At 38.0% G+C, this 21,478-nt stretch overlaps 1 protein-coding gene across 1 annotated transcript in view; it reads left to right on the top strand.

Moving 5' to 3' along the window:
* The first annotated feature begins 3,153 nt into the window (after positions 1–3,153).
* Positions 3,154–21,478, top strand: part of nrxn3a (neurexin 3a) — a 257,417-nt gene continuing 239,092 nt past the window's right edge. The window contains 4 exon segments of the mRNA XM_042500138.1: positions 3,154–3,992; positions 12,952–12,972; positions 14,096–14,122; positions 15,854–15,865. Coding sequence (XP_042356072.1) covers positions 3,287–3,992; positions 12,952–12,972; positions 14,096–14,122; positions 15,854–15,865 — 766 coding nt within the window. The 5' untranslated portion in view covers positions 3,154–3,286.

The following is a 21,478-nucleotide window of genomic DNA, read 5'->3' as shown; positions in this document are numbered from 1 at the left end:
AACAGTGAAATAAGAATGCTACAATAAGCACAATCATATTTAATTATAACTGACTATTATTCACTCATTCATTCAATATCATTGACACCCACCTGGAAGGCAATATTAAATTCAGATAAAGGAACATGAGCACTCAGGAACATGAAGTAGGTCTTCACCATTGGATCACAGAGATGGTTTACCAGATCATGCACTTTGGCACTCCTCTCCGCTACAAAACATCTCAGACAAACTATTACACATGTCAACAACACAGTGTAGTTCCCCTACCTTAATGGTTCATTCAGATTTCCTACAGATTTTCTGCATTTCCCATGTTGCATATAGGCATCTCTATGAATTATGTAGCAACCTGCAGAGTGGCCTCATCGTAGAGTCTAGTCAGGATGACGAATTCTTTGTCTGTTTTTCTGTTGTTCGATTTGTTGTACATCCGTGAAAAGGGCTGAGATCGGCATGTTTTGACCAACATCATCTAGCTCTGCTGCTATGCAGGACATTATCAAATAGGCATATGCATACATAATACTCATACTTAGTTTGACTCAACTTACCTTTGATGAGTTGCGTAGCCTTGGTTTTTCCCGCTGAGTATTTTCATGTGATAGCAGAGTCCGGGAACATCTCAGCTACACACTTGTTGAAGTCGTCACAGAAGGTGAAACCAACGTTGTTTTTTGGCATGCAGCATTCCTATTTTAACCTCTGCATTTATGACATGGTCTGCTTCGGTGGTATTTCTAGTCACAAATGCTGACATCGCCTGGGCATGTTTCTGTGCCTCTAGCCAGCGCTTGTGCTTGGTGGATTTTTCCTACTGACTGACATCGTTCCTTCCTCCGTGGGAGACACAAGTCTTGTGTGTCAAAGTTACAAATCTTACAGAACACATGATTGTGCCCCATCCTGCTCCTCTTTAGGAAAGTGAATTCACTGTCCCATTTTTCGAGATATTTACATGACTTTGTCCTTCGTCACATCCATCCATCTCTCTCCTTAGTTGTTCCTGCTAAGTTGTGGATTTGTTGTCGGCACTAACCTCGCACCAACTGCCAACTAGGCTACTGCAGGTGTCAGCTCTCGTGAGGCTTGTGACAGAGTTCAGTTTGGAGAGGCAGAGGATTTTTTAAATAATTATTATATGATAATACAGGAGATTTACAAGAGAATACTAATACGGGAGGACGGTGGGAAAGAGGGGTAAAGTACAGTAGTTTCCCGGCCAAAACGGAACCCTTGACAGCTATGGGGGGGCTATGGGGAGTTTATATATTAGACATTGGTGGATAATTATTGACTGATTCCAGTTTCCTCTATGGTCTTCTACATTTGGTCAAATAAATGAGTCATTATTTACCTGCCAGTTGAATTCCTGGCAATATGCATTGTTGTTGCTGACCAAAAATACGCAAGTAAGGTATTTATGATTTACCTAATTGAATGATTGTATGTTATTTTTCTACTATGCTACATTTGCAGATTAAGCTTTTAGATACACAAATATATTAACTGATAACTTATAGGATACAACATTATATGAAACAGCTCAGCACTGCATACTGTTTATGGTACTTAGAAGATGTAATGATGACAATAAAATTAGTAATTTAATGCTAACATGTTAATGCATCTGTAATGATAACAAGACAATTACAGCTTATAATGACATTTGTAAAACTGTGAACCCACATAGATAATGATATATTTAGTTCCCAGAAAAGAAAAATCCAGTGAGTCTTAACGGTTTGAACAATGCACAATGTGATCATTGATCAGTCAGTCAAAGTTATCATGGAGTGAAGTGGACTTCAGAGGACTTAAGAGCTCAGCTGTTTGAAATAGAAATTTGATAATAGTTTCACAGCGATATTTAGATAGTGAATTAGGACGTATACATGGCAAAAAGCTTTTTGCTTTTTTTTTTTTTTTTTTTAAAGATGTTTTGTGTATTGTGTTCAAAGATGTAAAGAAGGTTATATTAAAGGTTGTTCCATAAATGATAAAAAATCATAAAATTATTGAATCTGTGCTCATGAAGGACTTGAATACTCTGACACAGGTCAGTTATTTTTTGTAGTGTAGATTTCTTTGTTTCTCTACCAAAGAAGAATAAAAAATAAAAAATAAAATAAACAATAATATAAAAACATACAACGTATCGACCAAATTATTTTAAACACTGGTATCAGTATCAGCCCAGAATTTTGAAATTTGTGAATCCCCAGTTCAATTAGAAAGTGAATTTGTGATTATTATTATTATTATTACTCACATGTTGTTTATGTTTCTGATCAGAGGATTTTCTGAAAAATGTTATTTTGATTATTAATTACTTTTTAATTTATTTAATTATTGTAACACATATACAGCATGTTCATAGAACAGAAAGCAAATTAGCACATATGGTTAGAATAGTAACATAAATGTTTGGGTCTATAAATGTTTCACATCTTAACATCCCTATAAATGTATCGCTGGAAGGGCCCCAGGCAGGCAGTTGCCCATTGCCGATGGTTCCTGTACCTAATGCACCACATTTCGGAGGCTCAAGGTACTTCTGCTTAAGTTCAGTACTTGAGGTAATGTGCTCAGTTACTCTCTAGTGACTATGTACGCTTAGTTATCCTGGGTAACCATGGCAACAGTACTGATGCCTCTGCCTTTTGTTCCCTCAGGGCACCTTCACTTATGTAACTTCTTCAGATTGTACACCTGCCTGTCATGTGCTACTGTCATGGGGTTTAGATGCATTGGAGCACCCAATGTGTGTTGTAGAATTAGTAAAATCAATTGTAATCCTCGCTGTCTCTTTTTCTGGCAGTGATGGAACTGAGAGAGGCCAGTGGATCCCTTGTCAGCTCCATTCCGCAGTGGACAACATGAAGGAGGACATTCCACTTTCCCTGATAGCCAGAGAAGTTCATTCCAGCAGACCTAACACCATGAGTCCTGATAGCAGCTGTTCTGAAGTGTAACAGAAACGCATCAAAACATCGCCTCCTCCTTCTCCTCCTCCTCCTCTCTCCCTCTGCCTGTCCTCTCTTTAAGAAAAACAAAAATACCTCCGTATGACCACTGCCCTGGAACTACTGGACATTTCACTGATGTACACATATTGACCCTAAGACTGTTAACCACGACTGTTTTCCTGTTACTGCCCTTTTCCCTTTAAAAACATATTTTTATAAGAAATATTTATCAGAAAATATATCTCTGCAAATACTGTGGATTAAACTTTGGACCCCTGAAATTCAGTTTGACCATCTCAAGATTTCACTTTGATTGGATGAATACATTTTTTGAAGCTATGGATCTTGTAGGTTTTTCTATCAGGCTGCAAGTGTTCCTCAGCACATGTATGGGACTGGAATTTTTAGGCACACCAGGTCAGTGGGCACGCTACCTCCGCTGGGACGCCAGCACCCGCGGCGACCTCAGCTTCCAGTTCAAGACAGAGGCCTCAGAGGCGCTGCTGCTGTACTTTGATGATGGAGGCTACTGTGACTTTCTGCAGCTATCGGTGGTTGAGGGACAGCTACAGCTGCGTTTCAGTATCGACTGTGCTGAGACCACGGTGGTGTCTGACAGAAGGGTGGACGATGGCAGCTGGCACTTTGCCACTCTGAGCAGGTATAACCTGCGCACTGTGCTGGTACTGGACGGCCAGCCCAAAGCAGATGAGGTGCAGCCTCAGCGTCTGTTCATGAAAATAGTCAGTGATCTGTTCCTGGGTGGAGTGCCTCAGGATATCCGCAATGGTGCGCTTACACTGCCTGCGGTGCGAAACATGCAGCCCTTCAGGGGCACAATTACGGACCTCAAGTACGGCATATCAAAGCCCCTGTTCCTGGGTAGCCTTAAGGTGCCCTTGGAGTCAGAAGGGTGGTGCACCGTAAACCCATGTGAGAATGGCGGCACATGCTCAGTGGTGGATGGAGGGCCGGTCTGTGACTGCTCCAAAACTGAATACAAGGGCCGCTTCTGCAGTGAAGGTAAGACATGTCTTAAAGTCTCTGACACTGACACGCTGTCAATCACTCTGGTCTACTTTGGTGGAACCCCAACTGTGAAACACACTCATTCACGTCTACTTTCCTGTTTTGTATTCTTACCATTTTACATTCTTATTTATTGCAATTACAGCGAAGGAATTACACAATACTGCTGCACTGCTGTTCCAGTGGGCTTCATTTGAATTACAAAACCAACATGTTAGAGGTCTGGGGGCCAAAACCACTTAAAACTAATCAGAAATAAGTGAAATGACAAAATCCACAAAATGTGTCCACACACACACACACACACACACACACACACACACACACACATATTTTAGCTGTAAAATCTGAAAGCTAATCTAAGCATGGTTAGCCAGTGGGGCAGAGGTTAATGGCATCGGTCCTGCAGGCGGTGATAAGGACACCTATAGATTTAATGGGGCCTTCTGAGCCCTTCTTCACCCAATCACAAGAAGGCAGGTGCTTTATATATTACATCCTTTTGTGCTGAGAATTTAGCCTGAGCTGTGTTTCAAACACTACAGCTGGATGGACCAGGACCAAAATACAATAAAAGAAAGTCCTTTACCACCCACCCCTCCTATGTATTTCCTCCCTACAGGCCACACAAAAGGCACTTTCACCTGCTTTATGTAGAAACCTGGATGTCGTGTTATTTGATTAATTGTAAGCAAAGAACAGTCTGTGATAATGCCTGTTTTGTGAAGGTAATTGGTGAACCTGCAGTCTGCACATGGATTGGATCCAGGCAACTCTTCTTTTTTCTGTGCCTTGAAAAAACTCTTGTCATGTACTTAATTATTCACAATCAATACAGGTTGTGCAGCCTTTCCACAGCAGCAGCTTCCAGCGGCAGCAGAGGAGTACACAATCATGTGACTCCTCATGAGATAATCAATACCACTTAGATGAGAAAGTCTTTTTTCCATTTAATTAATTAAGATCAGAGGTAATTTGTTTCAACATATTTGTTCATCTGTTTTTTCCGTCCATTCTTGACTTTCGAACGCTCAACTGAACCACTAACAAATATGGAATTTACATTCCATTTGGGCTGGCGCCAAATCCCCAGCACACAGACAAAAGGCCAGGGAATCTGGAATTCAAAGATAAGTTGTTTTTTTTAATCTATTGCTGCTGGTGAAAGAAAAGGGTGGTGGGGAGGTGGAGGTTGGGGGATGGGGGCTCTTCCTCTTCTCTGTGTATCAGTGGCGGCTCAGCTACTTTTCTTTTGCTCAGCTGATTGAGCAGGTGGCATTTCACTGACAAGGTGGGCTCTAAGGGTGAAAACATTTTGGCTTCAGCTCCTGTCTCTCACTGCAGATAGGTGACAACAGCACAAGTATTAAATAAAATCTGCAAACTCAGCTGTTGCTTTGTCATGCTATCAGGTGAGGGCTCTGTTCTTGTTATGAAAGCCTTCCATGGGCTGGGATATACATTTATTTGCTCTATCATCCAGGCCTCCTAGATCCACTAGTCAGCTGGTCTGATCTGCTTGATTGTCTTAGTTGTTGAAGGCTGATCATGCAACATCTGTCTCATCACTGGTAACTTCAGAGCTATTATTTTACCTCAGTCTGCAAGTCCCTGTTAGTTTGGCTGTATTTCACTGAATGATGGGTCTTCATTTTTCTTTTCATTTAAATTACATTTAATATACAACATTACAAGTCTTATTTAGCCTTGTGTGTTAGTGTACATTTCTTTGAATTTTTCTGTGTTCTTTGTTGAGAACCAAAATAATTGGCTCATTGCTACAACAGTCATAATCATATAGAGTCAAATATTCTAAGATAATTATGGAGAGCAAGGTATTAATACAACACTGATGACATAGAAGTATCACAGAAATTACTTCAAGTATTGCAGTGGCATTGAAAATTAGGCCACATGAAAGAATGTAAAGCGTGAAACCTACAGGATACAGAATATTCAAAGTAACAGTAGCAGTAACATAATGTATGCTATGAGTAGTGCGCATCCACCAGCCGTGCATGCAGCCTGTTTAGATCGCTTCCACTTTTTTTTTTTTGAGCAATTTCCCCTCAGGGATCAATAAAGTATTTCTGATCTGATCTGATCTGATGTATAGCTTAAAATTATAACAGAAGTGCAGTAGTACTTTTGATATTTGTTAGTTTCGGTTGTATGTTATTGCTTTCGGTTTTCATGCAGTACTTATGAATATTCTAGTACAGGGAAGTTCAACTTGCTTTGCCCTGGAGGCACTTTTGCAAAATGACAGCAGGCCAGGCACCAGTTACAGCAGGATTTTAGAACATTTCTAGGATTTTAGGAGGTTTTTCCACATATTTTTGTCAGGATGTCAGGATGTGTCTCTGATTTGTTGACATTTCCAGGATAGTAGCATGTTTCTAGAAATTTTGGACATTTCTATAACTGTAGCATGTTTATAGAACTGTGGGTCATTTCAAGGATTTTAGTACATTCCTCAGATTTTAGGACATTTCTGGGATTTCAGGATGTTTTATGCACTCTGGCACCTTATGTATACTAAAAGTACAAAAATTGTGAAGCACGCTAATTTTTATTGTGAGGGCCAGTTTTTGCCCGCAGGGGCTAAGTTGAGTGTCACTGATCTAACACATCTCATATCACCTTCGTGAACTTTATTTGCCATAATCCATACCACATTTCATTCTATTTTTTGGGCAGAGATTCTAAAACAGTGTAGTGGACACATTTTCTCAGTCAGCAGTTGGAGGAAAATATGAGTTCATTTGCAGGCTGATATATCTCAGTGTTAAATGGAAATTTGACTTTAAAACTCCTGGTAAACTATGATGATGTTGTTGAACAGGAACAGCCATAGAAGGTATAAAATAACTGACATAGCTACAATGATGTCACCCATTGGTTTGTTAACTTCTACATATGTCAGTGGTTTACATTTTTCATTAAATTTTTAAGTGCGGGGCTGCTTGAATGACAGTCAGATTCACCTCTCGCTCCTCTACAGCTCCACCCTCTTGTCTATATATGGTCACTTCTGGCTGCAGAAAATCAAGATGGCAACGGGCACAATCCCAAACTCAAAGTTACAAAACGACAGTCCACAAACCAATGAGTAATGTCACGTTAATTGCATCCATCAGTAAGAAAAAAAACCAAAAAAACAATGGAATTTTCTTTCTTTGAGTTTAATGTCCTTGGGGCTACAAAAATCAATGTTGATTGTTATTTTTTAACAGACCCATTAGTTTTTAAATATAAACCTTAACCATGGTAAAGATGGCTGTCATGGTAAAACATAAGAAAAAAAATCTAAATTACAAATCATGCACTGTTTAAAAGCTTGTAATAAAAGATAAGATAACTCTCTCTCTTGCCTGTCTGCCTCCTGCGTGACAGTGGTGTGATAGGTAAGTAGAAGCAGGGAACTCCAGCAGCTCGGAGAGAATTTGGATTGCTGATTGTAAAGAGATAAATACTGTGCTTATGGGGCTGGTTGAGGTGGGTTGGTGGAGTGCCTAATGACACTAATTAACTTTGTTTGAATTGTTTAACTTTTTTCTAGCACAAACATGAAAAGTATCCCAAAGCATGAATGAAGACGACAGTTGTAAGAATCTCAAACACTGGATGACACACTGTGTCCCCAGCTAATCTCGACATTGAGTGCAACCCATTTACTTGGCACTGTATTTACTGTTTGGTTTATAAAAAAATATGAATTATACAAAATACTATGAATAAAAAGGGGATGATTTGTATTAATGGCCAAATCCCAAATAAACACAAAAAATAAAGGCTTGATTCTTGATTACCCCTTTCCCACCAAATTTATGTAGGTTTTATAAACACAGGAAAACCACTAAAAATGATCAATAAACCAGAGCCATGCACACAACTCTGCAGTACACAAGTTTGGCCCTCTGATTGATTTATTTATTTATTTTTTCCTGGTGTGCTATGTTTGATGTCAGGGAGGGGCAGGACAACAGATGTAACAGTAAACCGTAAGGCCCATTTCACACAGCACATGTCAGCAGTGCGTGACGGCAGCCTCGCCAAACTGCAGCCTGTTTCATGCATTTGGTGTTCAAACAAACGTCGTCGCTGCTGCGTTTTCGTTGCTGCATCGTCATTGCTGCTGCATTACTGACAACACGTTCTGTCCACAGAGACGCTGTCAGAGGGCCTTTGTTTTGAAATTGAAGCAGGGAAGTTAGTGTAAAACAGACGTCTTTGTATTTACTCATCTCTGCAACAGAGAGAGACGCTTAAACTGCAGTAAAAAGTGCCATAGAGTCAATATAATCATCAAAACACCATTTTCATGTCAACTGACAAATGTGCACACGGCATGCATAAAAAATCGTAGAGTCACCATTTCTCTTGCTGGCACGCAACTGAGACACTCTTGACAAGCGCTGCTCAGGCGGGCAGTGTTAATGCTCTAACTTGATAACATGGGTGCCAAAAAAAAAACTAAGAGGTTCAGTCTGCTGACACATGCTGTGTGAAATGGGCTTAAAAAGGCAGCAAGGAGGCCAGTAAAGTTGTTAGTGTTTGTTTTTGTTTTAAAAATCTGCTAGTTATTCAGTCTCTCTTTTAAATATGGTACTGTCAAAGGGTGAACGCTGTTTGAGCACTGATGGAGACAGATAGTGTTTTGTGGTGGTGCATTATTGTATTGCACAGGAACTTTGCGCATCCACACAGTAGACAGATTTTTGTCAGTGACCATCAAAACTGATCTGAGCTAGATTTCATAAATATCTGTGACTACTGCGGAGTCATCTGTCAACCTAGAGTTTATCACTAGTCGATAACATCAATAATACACTTGCTACTTATAATTCATTATAAATCACATCTATAATGTTTTATAACTGTTGATATGGTGCATTGGTAAGCATTGTTTGCATTGGCATTGGCATTATGAATGCATTATAATTCACAATGAATGCCCTCATAATTCATCATAGATGTGATCTTCACAGAAAGTGTTGCCAGATTTTAATAATTTTTTATTAATTTTTTTTTTTTCTGAGGTGGGGTAATAAATGCAAAACACAAACTATGCAATGAATGCATTTATGGACATTCACAATGTACCCTGCTGTTAAAATTGGCGAGCTGTCCCTATCTCGGACATGATGTAGGACATTTAACACATAATAACATGACATGGCTTGCAAGATGTGTCAAAAGTTTAATCCCCCCGCCATGCTGTTCAAAAAAAGTATCTTGGTTCACTTTTCATTTCACCGATTTGAATCTCACTTATTTTTAATTGATTTTAGGTCATCAGCTGTTGTCAAGTCCGAACTCCTCCATATACTATTACTACGATTTGTCTCCGTGGAGCGACATTTTCTGTTTGCTGTTTCCCATCGGTCTGATGCTGGGTTGAGGACCAGCCCGTTCTCATGCTGAACTTGTCAAATAGCGCTGCTCTGTCAGTGCTTTTGGTGTACGATCATGATGCCACAAACCACCTTTCATGTCCAATCTTGCAGCATAGTTGGATGGTGTCAGGTAAGATTGCGCTTGGACTGAACCAGTGGCGTTATTATAATACACTCACGGACAGCTGGAGGGCACTGGGCACATCCACATGCAACGCGCATGGGCGGAGTCACTTAAGAACGAGGCTGGTTGGTGGGGAGGTGGATGGGTCCCACAAACAACTGACTTTTGTGTAGGAGTCCAGAGTTCACTTCCTGTATGGATGTGTGTGACTTTGTTGCCTAATCCTAACCATTGTGATTTCATTTATAAAGTCCATTGTCACAAATCACAGTTTGCCTCAGAGGGCTTTACAGCATATACAACATCCCTCTGTCCTTAGACCCTCACATCGACTAAAAGCAGTCCCTTCTATTGTGTAAACATAAAGATGATGTGCGTCATCCCACCATGTACATTTGTTGACATCACTGTAACAGTATCCTGGAGTGTAAAAAGCTGACGCAGAAGGAAACTTAAAACAACGTAAGTAGATGCAGAAGGTCACTGACTTAGCAGCACCATGTGATGAGTTGGAATAAGAACATGTTGTGAGGACTGTGTTAAAATTGCCTCTTATAATAATTTGGGGGTCTCTGACAATACCTAATGATTGATTTCATGATTAGAGTTGATGTAAGAGAAAACTAATGATAACGCTGCAGATGTGACTTTTTTCCTTAAAGCAATGAATACAGCTGATGACATCAGCCTACTTTAGATTGAAATTAAGTCATTTATTTAACTGAGTCAGTTATACTGGCTTTTTGGGTTTGGTTGAGGCACAACAACCAGTTTAAGGAAAACATTATGGTTCGGATTAAATTTGTTGATAGACACTTTTTGTTGTTGATCAAAAGAAAAAAATATTGTGATTATTGATACATTTACCTCAGATGAAATGTATTGGTACTTAATATTAGTTTGTAGTTAATTGGAATTAACATGTGAAATAGGAATCTAAAATGAAATGTATCACTTCTCCAACTGCAGGGGATAGACTGATATAGGAAATGATAACAGACACCTCTAACTCTATTTCATAACATGGCACCTCTGTTGTGCAGAAACAAAAACACAACCTCTTCAAACCTGTGGTTCCCTTTCTAACAAGTCTCAGAGCCACGGTGCCACCCAGCCAACAGTCTACCAGCTGTATACCGCTGACACCCCAACATGAGCAGATGGCTTTAACAGGCCTCTCTGGCTCTTCCCCCAGCCATCCATATGTCCATATCAACACGAAACATGGCTGCTGTGAACTGGTCATCAAGGAGATTATGGCTGTCGCTATACTGATGATCGAAACAGTAATGATCAAATTTTTAGAGCTGTAATGACTCAGTCTTCTATCCTGTGGAAATGGTGTGTGTGTTTGTGTGTACATACCCTGTACTGTTTTACCTAACGTTAATAACTTGCAGGAAGTTAAGCCAGCAGTAATGAAAGAAAGGAGAATTTGATATTACCTCATTAATCACTGTGTAACTCACTTTATCCAACACATCATGAATCATCCCTTTAAGTAATCCACTTTGAGCTCTAAGCCCCTGCTATCCTTGCCTCACCTTTTGGGTTTTGAATGAATAGAGAGAGTCATACTCTTTCCTAGATTATGTATCCACTGACGAATAAATACAGTTTTCAAAGTGCCTCTTAGTCACTCCAAAGAATAGTTATCTGCCTGGGTTTTATTTTTAGGAGAAAAACCATAATCAGAGAAAAATATTTTAGAGTTCCCTGATAAAGTCAGTGCATTGAGTTCAGTGCTGGTTCGCCAGCCACAGGGAGTTTACCTGAGCCTTTGATTTGGTTTGTATACTGGTATGTTTGGTAGGTGCTTTCATGCCTCTCTATCTCCATCTCTCTCTCACGCATGCATGCATGCACTCACACAGACCAAATCCTGATGACAGAAGCAGAGGCACAATGCAGGGAGTTCCAGCAAGCTAACTGGCATATTTAGAGAAATTATGTTTGATCCAGTTTAAAAAAATGATTTTTCTGAAGATAGCAAGTGTTTTATGATCCACAAAACCAGTTCTTACCTGTCAAAATGACAAAGAGCATTGTCCCATCTTGACAATAATAGAATGTCCCATTATAACAGTAGGAAACTGGCAAAATGGGACAAAATAAACATTTTATAAAAGGTGAGAGGATTTTAGAATTTCTACATAGTAATTTTGATAAACAATTACACCACGATTTAGGTCAGAATGCTATGTCATGTTACTTACCATTGTGATTGTAGGATCAAGTGTCACATGATACCCCGACTCCTATGATGTAATATCCACATGACCTTTTTTCCCTGATCATATACCTTTTAAGCAATTCATAGATCATAGGTATTGGATAATTTTGTGGATTCCTTGACAATATAATTTCATTGCAAAGGTTTACTGTCCCATTTTGACAGTGTCCCAGTGACAGTGACATTGTTTTTGTGTGTGTATTTACATCACACACAGACATGAGACTGTCAGCCATGGACTCAACTCATCTCTGAAAAAAGCAAATAATCATATTTTCCAGAGTGGTAAACTTTTCAGCAAATTAAGAAAATAACAATAATCAAAGATGAAACAAATTTTTAAACCAATTGTAATTATTTGTCAATCATTTATTTCCACAAAGCACATAACTTTTAACTTAACTAAATTTTGTCATACCATGACTTTTTACTTTTCCAGATGGGGAAATTGGTATAATCATTACATGTTGCTTAGAAATGGACACTATTCAGAGAGTATTTCTTTGACCCCAGACTATCTGTTGCCATCCTGAGGTCAAACTTTTCAATTGACTTTTAATTGCTTGAAGATAAACATTTCACCTTGGATATTCCTTCTTTGCATAGAAATCCTAGAATTTTTTTTGTCAGTGTATTGGCTTTAACTTGAACCTTTTACACTGCAGGGGCTCTAAGAATAGATAAATCATCAGTATAGTCAAATCTTTCAGCCACAGGAATGCAGGATTTAAATCTGTGTGTTTGATCTCTCTGTTCTCAGACTTAATCAACAAAGCTCAGAAGTCACTTAAAGGATGAACTTATTTGGGGTTTTGTGTTGCCTTTTTGTATGTCTTGTGATTTAGCAACAGCACCTTAGCATAATGATGAGGTTATGTATCTGAACTGAATGACTGTGGAAATTGTGAAAATATGACAAGTGAAGGGAAGAGATGTGTTTTCAACATTGGGTTTTTCTCTCTGTAATTTCATTTGATGAGACTGAATAATGTTTCCAAACCAAATGTTGTTGCTTTAACACCTCAATGATAAACCTTTTTGCATTGTAAATGGCATACACATGGCTGTGTCCACTGCCAGCCATCTGTATGAACTATGAATTGTGTGATATTTTGCATGACAGTCAACATGCAAGTAATAAGAGTGTTTCTAATGCTGGCTTTGTTTGCTTGTTTTCTCTGTCTCCTTGTTTTCCAGAGGTCAACAACAATATGCCAGGTGAGTTTGAATGAAAACAACATAATATATAACAGCCACAGCAGTTTGTATAGCTGCAGATTCCCAGACAGACTAGGACAGTACAAACCTAGTATGGACTTGGTGATTGTGAAATTAGAGGCTAAAAGGTATTTCACAGCTAAATTCTGCTCTAACAGGAGGATCATACTGCCAAAAAGAAAGAACAAAGTTGTGTGCAAGGAAGAAAGATGCATTTCTAACTTAAAACAGCTTTCTTGCTTTGGACACCACTTGCACTAGTCTAAATTAGTTAGATACAGGGTGTTACGAAAACTAAGAATGCATTAGGAGCAGTGGATCTGGACAAATGGTTATTAGAAGATGGCAATTTAATATTTGAAATTATATGCCTTAAAACATTACGCAGCTAAAATGGAAGCAGGTTGTAGGCTACTGGGCCATTTACAAGGTCAAACATGGACAAACAATTTACTTAAATGAAATAGCCTTATAATGAATCATAATGCGATTTGGCTACCTACATCCCAGTTATATCAACCCTAAGGGCTATATATATATATATATATAGAGAGAGAGAGAGAGAGAATATATATATATATATATAGAGAGAGAGAGAGAGAGAGAGAGAGAAATTCTTGTATTTTACTTGGAGCACTCCACCAACTCTAACCCTAATGTAGCTACTATTCCATATTAACAACATCAATATTAAAATTTATCGTATGGAATCTTGTGAGAGAATGTGGAAGCCTCAAACATAAAGCATTTTTTTTTGCTGTAGTCAGACCAGCTATAGTAATATTCATTTTTGATGTTGTGAAATATTTAAGAAGACAAGTCACTGTCTGAGGAGCAAAACCGTGGAGGTGCATGATACTTCACAATCTCTAATTTTTTAGAGATTCTCTACTGTTTCTCTGCAGGTTATCACTTCTACTACAATGCTGATATTTCTAATGAAGAAAGTCACATGAAACTTTTATGTGAGCAGTTAGCGTGTCCTGATGTCATGCTTTCCCTCCTGGAAAAACATGTAGCATCACAATACCAAAGAGTATTGAAACTATGGGTGCTCTGTTATTAACTGTTCTCTGACACTCTTTCCCTTCCCTCTCTTTTCTCCTTCTCTTATGTTCTCAAGGCCTTGCACATATGATGGCAGAACAAGGTATGCCTCTCTCTCCCTCCTCTCCATCATGTCTTTGTTTTGTTTGTGTGAAATTGCATGTTTTGGTTTTGGTGATCCTGTATACTATATAATGTGATATACAGTGTAACTTAATTGTGTGAACTTCTGTTTAATGGAATCATAGGAGTGTAAAAAATAATAAAAATGCAAAATAAGATATATTTTTTTTAAATATAAAGGGAATTAAGTTGAGTGGACATCGTGTTGCTTGTTCCTTCCTATGTGCTGCCTAAGGCCTGCCTTGTTGAGAACTGTGGCACTGACAATATCTATCTATCGATATATATCGATAGATAGATATTGTCAGTGCCACAGTTCTCAACAAGGCAGGCCTTAGGCAGCACATAGGAAGGAACAAGCAACACGATGTCCACTCAAACCAAATCACACTCTGGCACGCTACGCTAAGCTCATTTTAAGCTAGCTTGGTATCAGAGCAGAAATGTTTACAATACTATATGTCATATTTTAATTTAAAATGAATAAAAATAACATAACATTTTTGCTGTCAAAAACATACCAACCGTGACACCAGTGTACCCAACTGGGAAATTTGCGAACTGTTACACACATATAGTAAATAAAATAAATAGGCTATACAAAAATAAGTTGACTTTTTCTTGAAATTAATTATTTTCACATTTAGTTAACCTAGTTGTAGTTGTACTTGATATACAAAATTAGTATCATATTATAGAGAAATAAAGTGTGCAGAGGCATGTATGTTGTGGATGGAATGCAACGAAACATCAGACTTAAACAGGGGAGTTCTCTGATTGTTTCCAATTCCTTACTGACACATTGGTTTCTTTTAAGCATGGTCAGGGCCACCCTAACTGTAACCAAGATGTATATTGTAACTATGAGTTACAGTCTCCTAACCTTAACTATGAGTTAAGGTCTCCTAACCTTAACTACTTGTTTATTTCAGTGCCAACTATGATCGATTTCTCAACCTAACCAAACCTTAACATTTTATAATCAAAATTGATTTATTTTTGAAAGGGAAATGTTGTCCTGTTAATAGTGGCATTAGATCAGAAAACACTTTGACACATTTGTCATTCAGTTTGGAGGACCACCTTCTCAACTGGCAGTTACATGTCAACAAAGTCCAACATTCACACACACAATACAATAACGAACAATATAACATCTCATTGTAAAGGGTAACAAATGCTACATAAACAGAAAAAATATGATTTATTAATATTCAAAATAAAGTTCATTGTAAACAATCTAATTTAACAAGACAAAGCAAGAAAGTCCCTATTGATTCTCTGAAGATGATTCAAGGCAGAATCCACCATCTGTATTTTTGTAGGTAGGATGTATGGACTGTGCGATTTTCAGTAATATTTACGTCCTACAGAGGCATATAGTAAAGGCAGGACAAACTATATATGTTGTCACAGTCCACTGGCCTCCCCGAAAATTCCAACTCCAAACTCCATTGTCTGTGTAGTGAATGCTCTTTGCTTTTGGACAGCAATGTTGTTGTGACCTGATGTGATTGCATGTTTCAGGTGTATTTTTTTTTTTTTTTACGTACGGTTGCTACTGTACATTGTTTTATCCTCCTGAAATGTATTCATATATACAAAGATATGAATTTGAACTTATGTCTCTCTCCTCCTCTTCTTTCTCCCTGTCTGGGTTCTCTCGGCTGTGGATCCTTTGCTCTGTCTCCGCCTCCTCCTGTTCTCCTAGCTAAAAGCAAAGGTACAGCTTTTATGAAATCTTTCCTTTTCCGCCTCTATGAAAAGCGACGCTTGCTCTGTGAGTGTTTGAGAGCAGTACAGCATATTAATGCGTTTGATGCTCTAATGTGTTAACTTGATTGTGTTCAGTGTCTCCTATGTAATGGTTTCTAACAGAGGGTGCTTGGATTAAGCGAGTAATTAAGACAACCTTAACTGAAGGAAAACAGACAGTGTGTCCCTTTGTGTTTTCTAACTGTGCGTATGTGTTTTGTAATTCCTTAGAGTACTGTTCACAGTTTACGCAGTGACGGCGTGACATAGATTTATGAAAAACAGTCACTGTGAATCAGTTTTCACAAAAACAAGCCTCTCCACCCTCATTTTCAGCTAACCAGGGTTTCTACACATTATTTACATGAGCTGAGCTGAAATGAGGGCGTTTATAATTCTTCATTACTGATGGCTGGTGGCAGTGACAGGACAGGGTTTCTTTTTGCAGAATAACTGATAAATACTGTCTCAAACTCTACAATCCACAAACTAAAGTGATGTGTTTAGTATGGTTCATTTGTGGTGCTGAGAATACTGTCAATCAAACCAAATGACTGACCTGACATGGCAACACAGGTCAGTGATGCAGGGGAAGCTCACTAAAACAGTCCAACCTGCATCATCAAACCTGTTTGACAACAAATTTTATGTATGTGAACCTGAAATGGTTTTTAAGATAGCAGTGCTTATTATTTGTTTCCTACTGGAAACGTCAGAGTTGTTTCATGTGCTGAAGATAAAATCAAATCTGTAGACTTCAGCCTTGAGTCGGGCTCAAGTCAAAACTTGAGGACTTGCATAAAGGTAAAATAACTACATTTCTACAAAATGTAGAACATTCTGTACTGTGTACAGTTTTGCCCTTGTCTAACTGTCATGAACATTCTCTTTGGTAACAAGGATGCATATGTTCAAACGGTCTCATTCTAAACTCCACTTGATCTATGATTTTGGCATTAGACACTGTCATTGCTGTATTATATGCTGGCAGGCATTGGTTTACAAGGCAGCTGAATGGAACTTTTTGCAGCGGTATGATATGCCGCTGGTTGACGTCAATTTAAAATGCTGCTGGTAACAGCATTGGCTGCCATGTGCTGTTGTTGCCTAAACCCGTGCTGCGTCATCCCGCATGTGAATTTGTTGACATTGAATGTAAACAGCAGATGCTGAAGGATACCTAAATGTAATATGCAGATTTGGAAGTCCACTGCAAAGCTGCAATATGTGATTACTTGTGATGAGAAAGTGTTTTAATATGAGGTGTTTTACCAATGTTGAAAGTTTATTTTGAAAAAGACTGAAAGAAACTGTACTTTAACAAAAGAAGTGTATTTTGACAAAACAAAATATATTTACATTTACCTGCCGTAAATTGACACACTTTCCTGGAGCATCAACAGCAAATGCAGGAGGACACGTACTGAGTCATAGGTAGAGGTGAACAGGTAAGAAAAGGGTAAGGATTTAGGATTATGAAACTGCATACCTCACTATATGAAATGTAGGTGTGATTCTTTAGAACAAATTCTGGTACCACAAGACTGACAACTTGCCATGTTTGGTGGTTTTCTTCATTATTTCTTTCATGAATAAAATATTCCATTTCAATTAAATGAATATTCACTTGCAAAACTTCACATAATGAAATAATGGCTGTTAAATTATAAATAAATACATTTATTTTTTTTTTAAATAAAAGAAAATATTCCTTAAAATAGTAATACAAGTAGTGTTTTTAGTTGCAAAAATAATACATACTGACTGTGACTGTAACTGTTTGTTTCATTTGGCATAAATATATTTTTGCTGTCACAATAGTTTGAAAAATCGCAATTCTTTCTGGTCTGTCTCCTCACAGCAGTCTAAACCTCAGTTTGAAGCTGAAAATAATATAATATAATATCCAAAGAGAATGTTTAGGATAATGTTTTTTAGCATGATATTTAGTCTTTCTTTGGCTCCTTAGAATTATAAGGTTCTATCTGACATTTTTGTCAAAAATGACATGTTAATATTAATATTATGTCAGTTGTTTTTTTATTAAGAAAATAAAAAGGTTCATATCATTGTTTGGAATTTGGAATGCAAAACTTTGAAACTCAGTATCTCAAAATTGCTTTAAATGCTCAGAACCTTATAATTCCCAGGGGACAATTTAATAAACAAAAGTGTTTTTGTTGGATACTTAAAGTAATCTAAGTGAGAGAGGTGGGTGTGTAAAGGTAGGGACACAGCTGAATGCGTGCAGTGAGTGAATGATTTGAAGTCAAGAGGTGGGCGGAGGAATGCTTCAGAGATGCACATGAACAAACAAAGACAGGGGGTCAGAAGAATCAGGCAGAAATAGACAGAATGAGAAATGGTTTGTGTCACAAGTAGATGTTCTGATAATACTAGGATAAATGTCTTCTATTTTAAGCTCAGCCCTCTCAGCCACAATACTGAAGCCCACATGCCTACTCAAATTTCAACTTGGCAAATAACCCACTTAAAATGTATCCTAGAAATGTTTATTAGGACTACTTTCTAGAGGATGGGATGATTTTTATTTCGAATCAGTTCATCTTTCATTCCACTCTTGCTCAAATGTTGGACAGCAATGCAAACTGGGATCTGCATTCGATTGTGCAGCTGGCTGCAGAGTACAAATATGTGTGTCACATTTTTGTAGTATTTTTCTGACTCTGCTGTGCACATGCACACTTAATAGACATGCCTCCACAGTTGGGAAAATGTAGTATATGTTAATATAACAGCACTACTACAGACAGTATTACACATTTTTTTACAACCACAGCATGATTAGAACACTCATAAAGCCCTGAGTAAAAAATATATATATGTATGTAATATGCATGGTTCCTGTTTGTGCTTGTATTTCGGTCGTATGTATTTCATGTGTATTTCGGGCTTATGTGTAAATGACAACAAAGTGGTAAGAGTAACCCCTCGGGGATAAATAAAGTATGTAAAATTAAATTAAAATTAGATTCTCTTGTAAAACTTTTGTATGGAGCCCAGGAGGTGCCATGACTTGAAAAAAAATGGAGGCCATGTTTTACAAAATCCAGCACACAAGATGCTAATGCATGTAGTAAAACCATTCAGTATTGATTTCAAGTCACTTTGTCACACAATATGGGAGCTATTGAAAAAAGACCTTTTACTATTACTTTTTACAAATTTTTACCAAAAATATTCATATATAATATCATATATAAATATTGATATTATACAGGAAGCACTAAAAGTGATGTAATTTGACTCATGCCATGAGTGTAAGTAAACAATTGATAGGCCCTAAATCAGCCTCCAGTGGTATAAGCAAGGATCTGATAGGTGATCTCACTGTTTTGCTGCCAACACCATGTGAAACAGAGTAAAGAGGACTGCGCTTGGTGCATTGCTGCTAAGATGATAACATCCACCAAGTCAGCATATTTCCGACAAATTAATCCACAAACTCTTAATAAAATCCATAATTACCTTTTACTAATAATAATCCCTGACAAAGCAATTGTTGTTCATCCCCAAGCTAGAGTAACAATTAAAGGTGGCAGCTGAAAATAAATGATTTGATTAGCCTATTTAATTCAAGGTTACAAATTGACCAATACGAGGGATATTTATATATCGAGCGCATGAATTAACCAAAGCAAGGGAATTAATTAACATATCTCGAGGCCATGCAATAGTAAAGTGAGGCCACATTTTGGTAAAACAAGGCCAAGCAATAGCATCTCTATGGAGCGCCGATTGTAAAGTTGTGCACTCTGAAAGAAACAGGAGCAATTCTCCACATATTAGCTCTATAACATCATTAAAAAGAGTTGTGAATTTTTCAATGTCACTTTTCACATTTAGAGCAATATTTGCGAACTGTGAAAAACATATGTTCAAGATAATGTCACTGTAAAATAAAAATCTAAATGTTAAATGTTATATCTAAATGTTCTATGTTAAATCTGAATGTTAAATATAGATAGATAAATAGCTAGATAGACAGATAGAAAGATAGCTAGCTAGCTAGTTAGCTAGCTAGCTAGCTAGATAGATAGATAGATAGATAGCTATCTGTTGCTGTTTCATGCAGCAGGGAGGTGAGGAAGAGCGGAAGACAGGCAGGCAGCTCCTGCTGCTCCAACAACTTCTCTCTGTGGAGGTGATGGAAAGGGAAGAGCAGGGAGTTACTTCTGTAGTTGGCCTGAATATGTCACAAGGTCACATGACACAGGGACCTATATGTTGACTGAAGAATGGTTCCATACTGTGAAACAAAAAGGACTGGGGAAATCTGAGTCCATCTATGCTGTCTTTGTAATTGAGAGCAATAACCACAGCTTCCATTTGGAGTGGGCTGAGGTTACAGGAAACACCTTTCCAGTTTAAAGTTGCACCGCTGAACAAATCATCTGTGGATCCAAGTGATCCCAACAGCGACTATGCCATACAGTTACACCAACAAAACCATCAGGTGACAAAACAAAATTAAGACCAGTGTTTGTCTCACTGACACAATGTGACCAAGACATTAGTGTGCTTGTAAAGTTAGTCAGTGGTGTCTAAGCCCAATCAGAATTTAGGCTTCTCTCAACTAACAGCAGGGTGTCTGGCTATTAACTGAGTTAATAATTATTAAATTTACCGCTGTTGCTAACATATAAGTTCAGTTCCAACTGCAGGAAAATTAAGGTACTCTGATCTTACTGTCAGTACAGAGCAAAATCATGTTTTTAGCTCTGATTGTTTGCTCTGATTGACGCGTTTTAACTTGTGGCTCAGGGCTGTAATGGTCAGAGGCAGAGAGGCGCTGTTACTGTCTGGAATATTCTGACCATGTTTAAAGCTATGGTCAGAGATGTCACAGATGCTGTCCCTCGGCTAAGTCAAAATTAAGAGTCCCTCCTCAGTGCTTACATTTCTTTAAAAACGTCTGACCCGTTTTGCAGCACCCCTTCCCCCTCACAAGCGATGAACAGTCCCTATCCATTAACGCCAAGGGAGGCCAGTGCGGTGTAGGGATTTTGGCTTTTAATACGGAGCAACCCTTTCTGTGATTAGGTCATGCAAGAGTCACCAATTGTTTAAGTATGGCTATCAGAAATAATTAATGATTATAAAAAATGATTATTAATTATGTTAAATAATGTAACTTAATTTACATTAAATCACCTCATGGAGCACCATTCCCTGAAAGGGAAAATGATAGCCGATTAATAAAAACAGTCTCATAAAATACACAAAAAATCAATTGGATCAATTTGGAACTCTGATCAATAATTAAATTAATAATTATAACCAAAATTACCATACTGATAATAATAAATAAATTAAATTTCTGAGGATTAAGTAGTAGTCGTAGTTGTTAGCGATTTCACTTTTGTACAACATTAAGCAGACAGCAAGTATGATTCCAAAAACATTCATTCAACAAGAAAAGCAATGCTAAACAAATCACACACTATATCCTAACTGCTAATATAACAAGTATATATATAAGTGTGAATGTGTAAATGTGTGTGTGTGTGTGTGTGAGAGAGAGAGAGAGAGAGAAAGAGAAGGTATGTGTTGGTGTGAG

Source organism: Plectropomus leopardus, chromosome 14 (genome assembly GCF_008729295.1).
Source record: "Plectropomus leopardus isolate mb chromosome 14, YSFRI_Pleo_2.0, whole genome shotgun sequence".
Taxonomy (NCBI): Eukaryota; Metazoa; Chordata; class Actinopteri; order Perciformes; family Serranidae; genus Plectropomus; species Plectropomus leopardus.
Note: the sequence above shows the minus strand (reverse complement) of the source record. Positions and strands in the feature narration are given on the sequence as shown.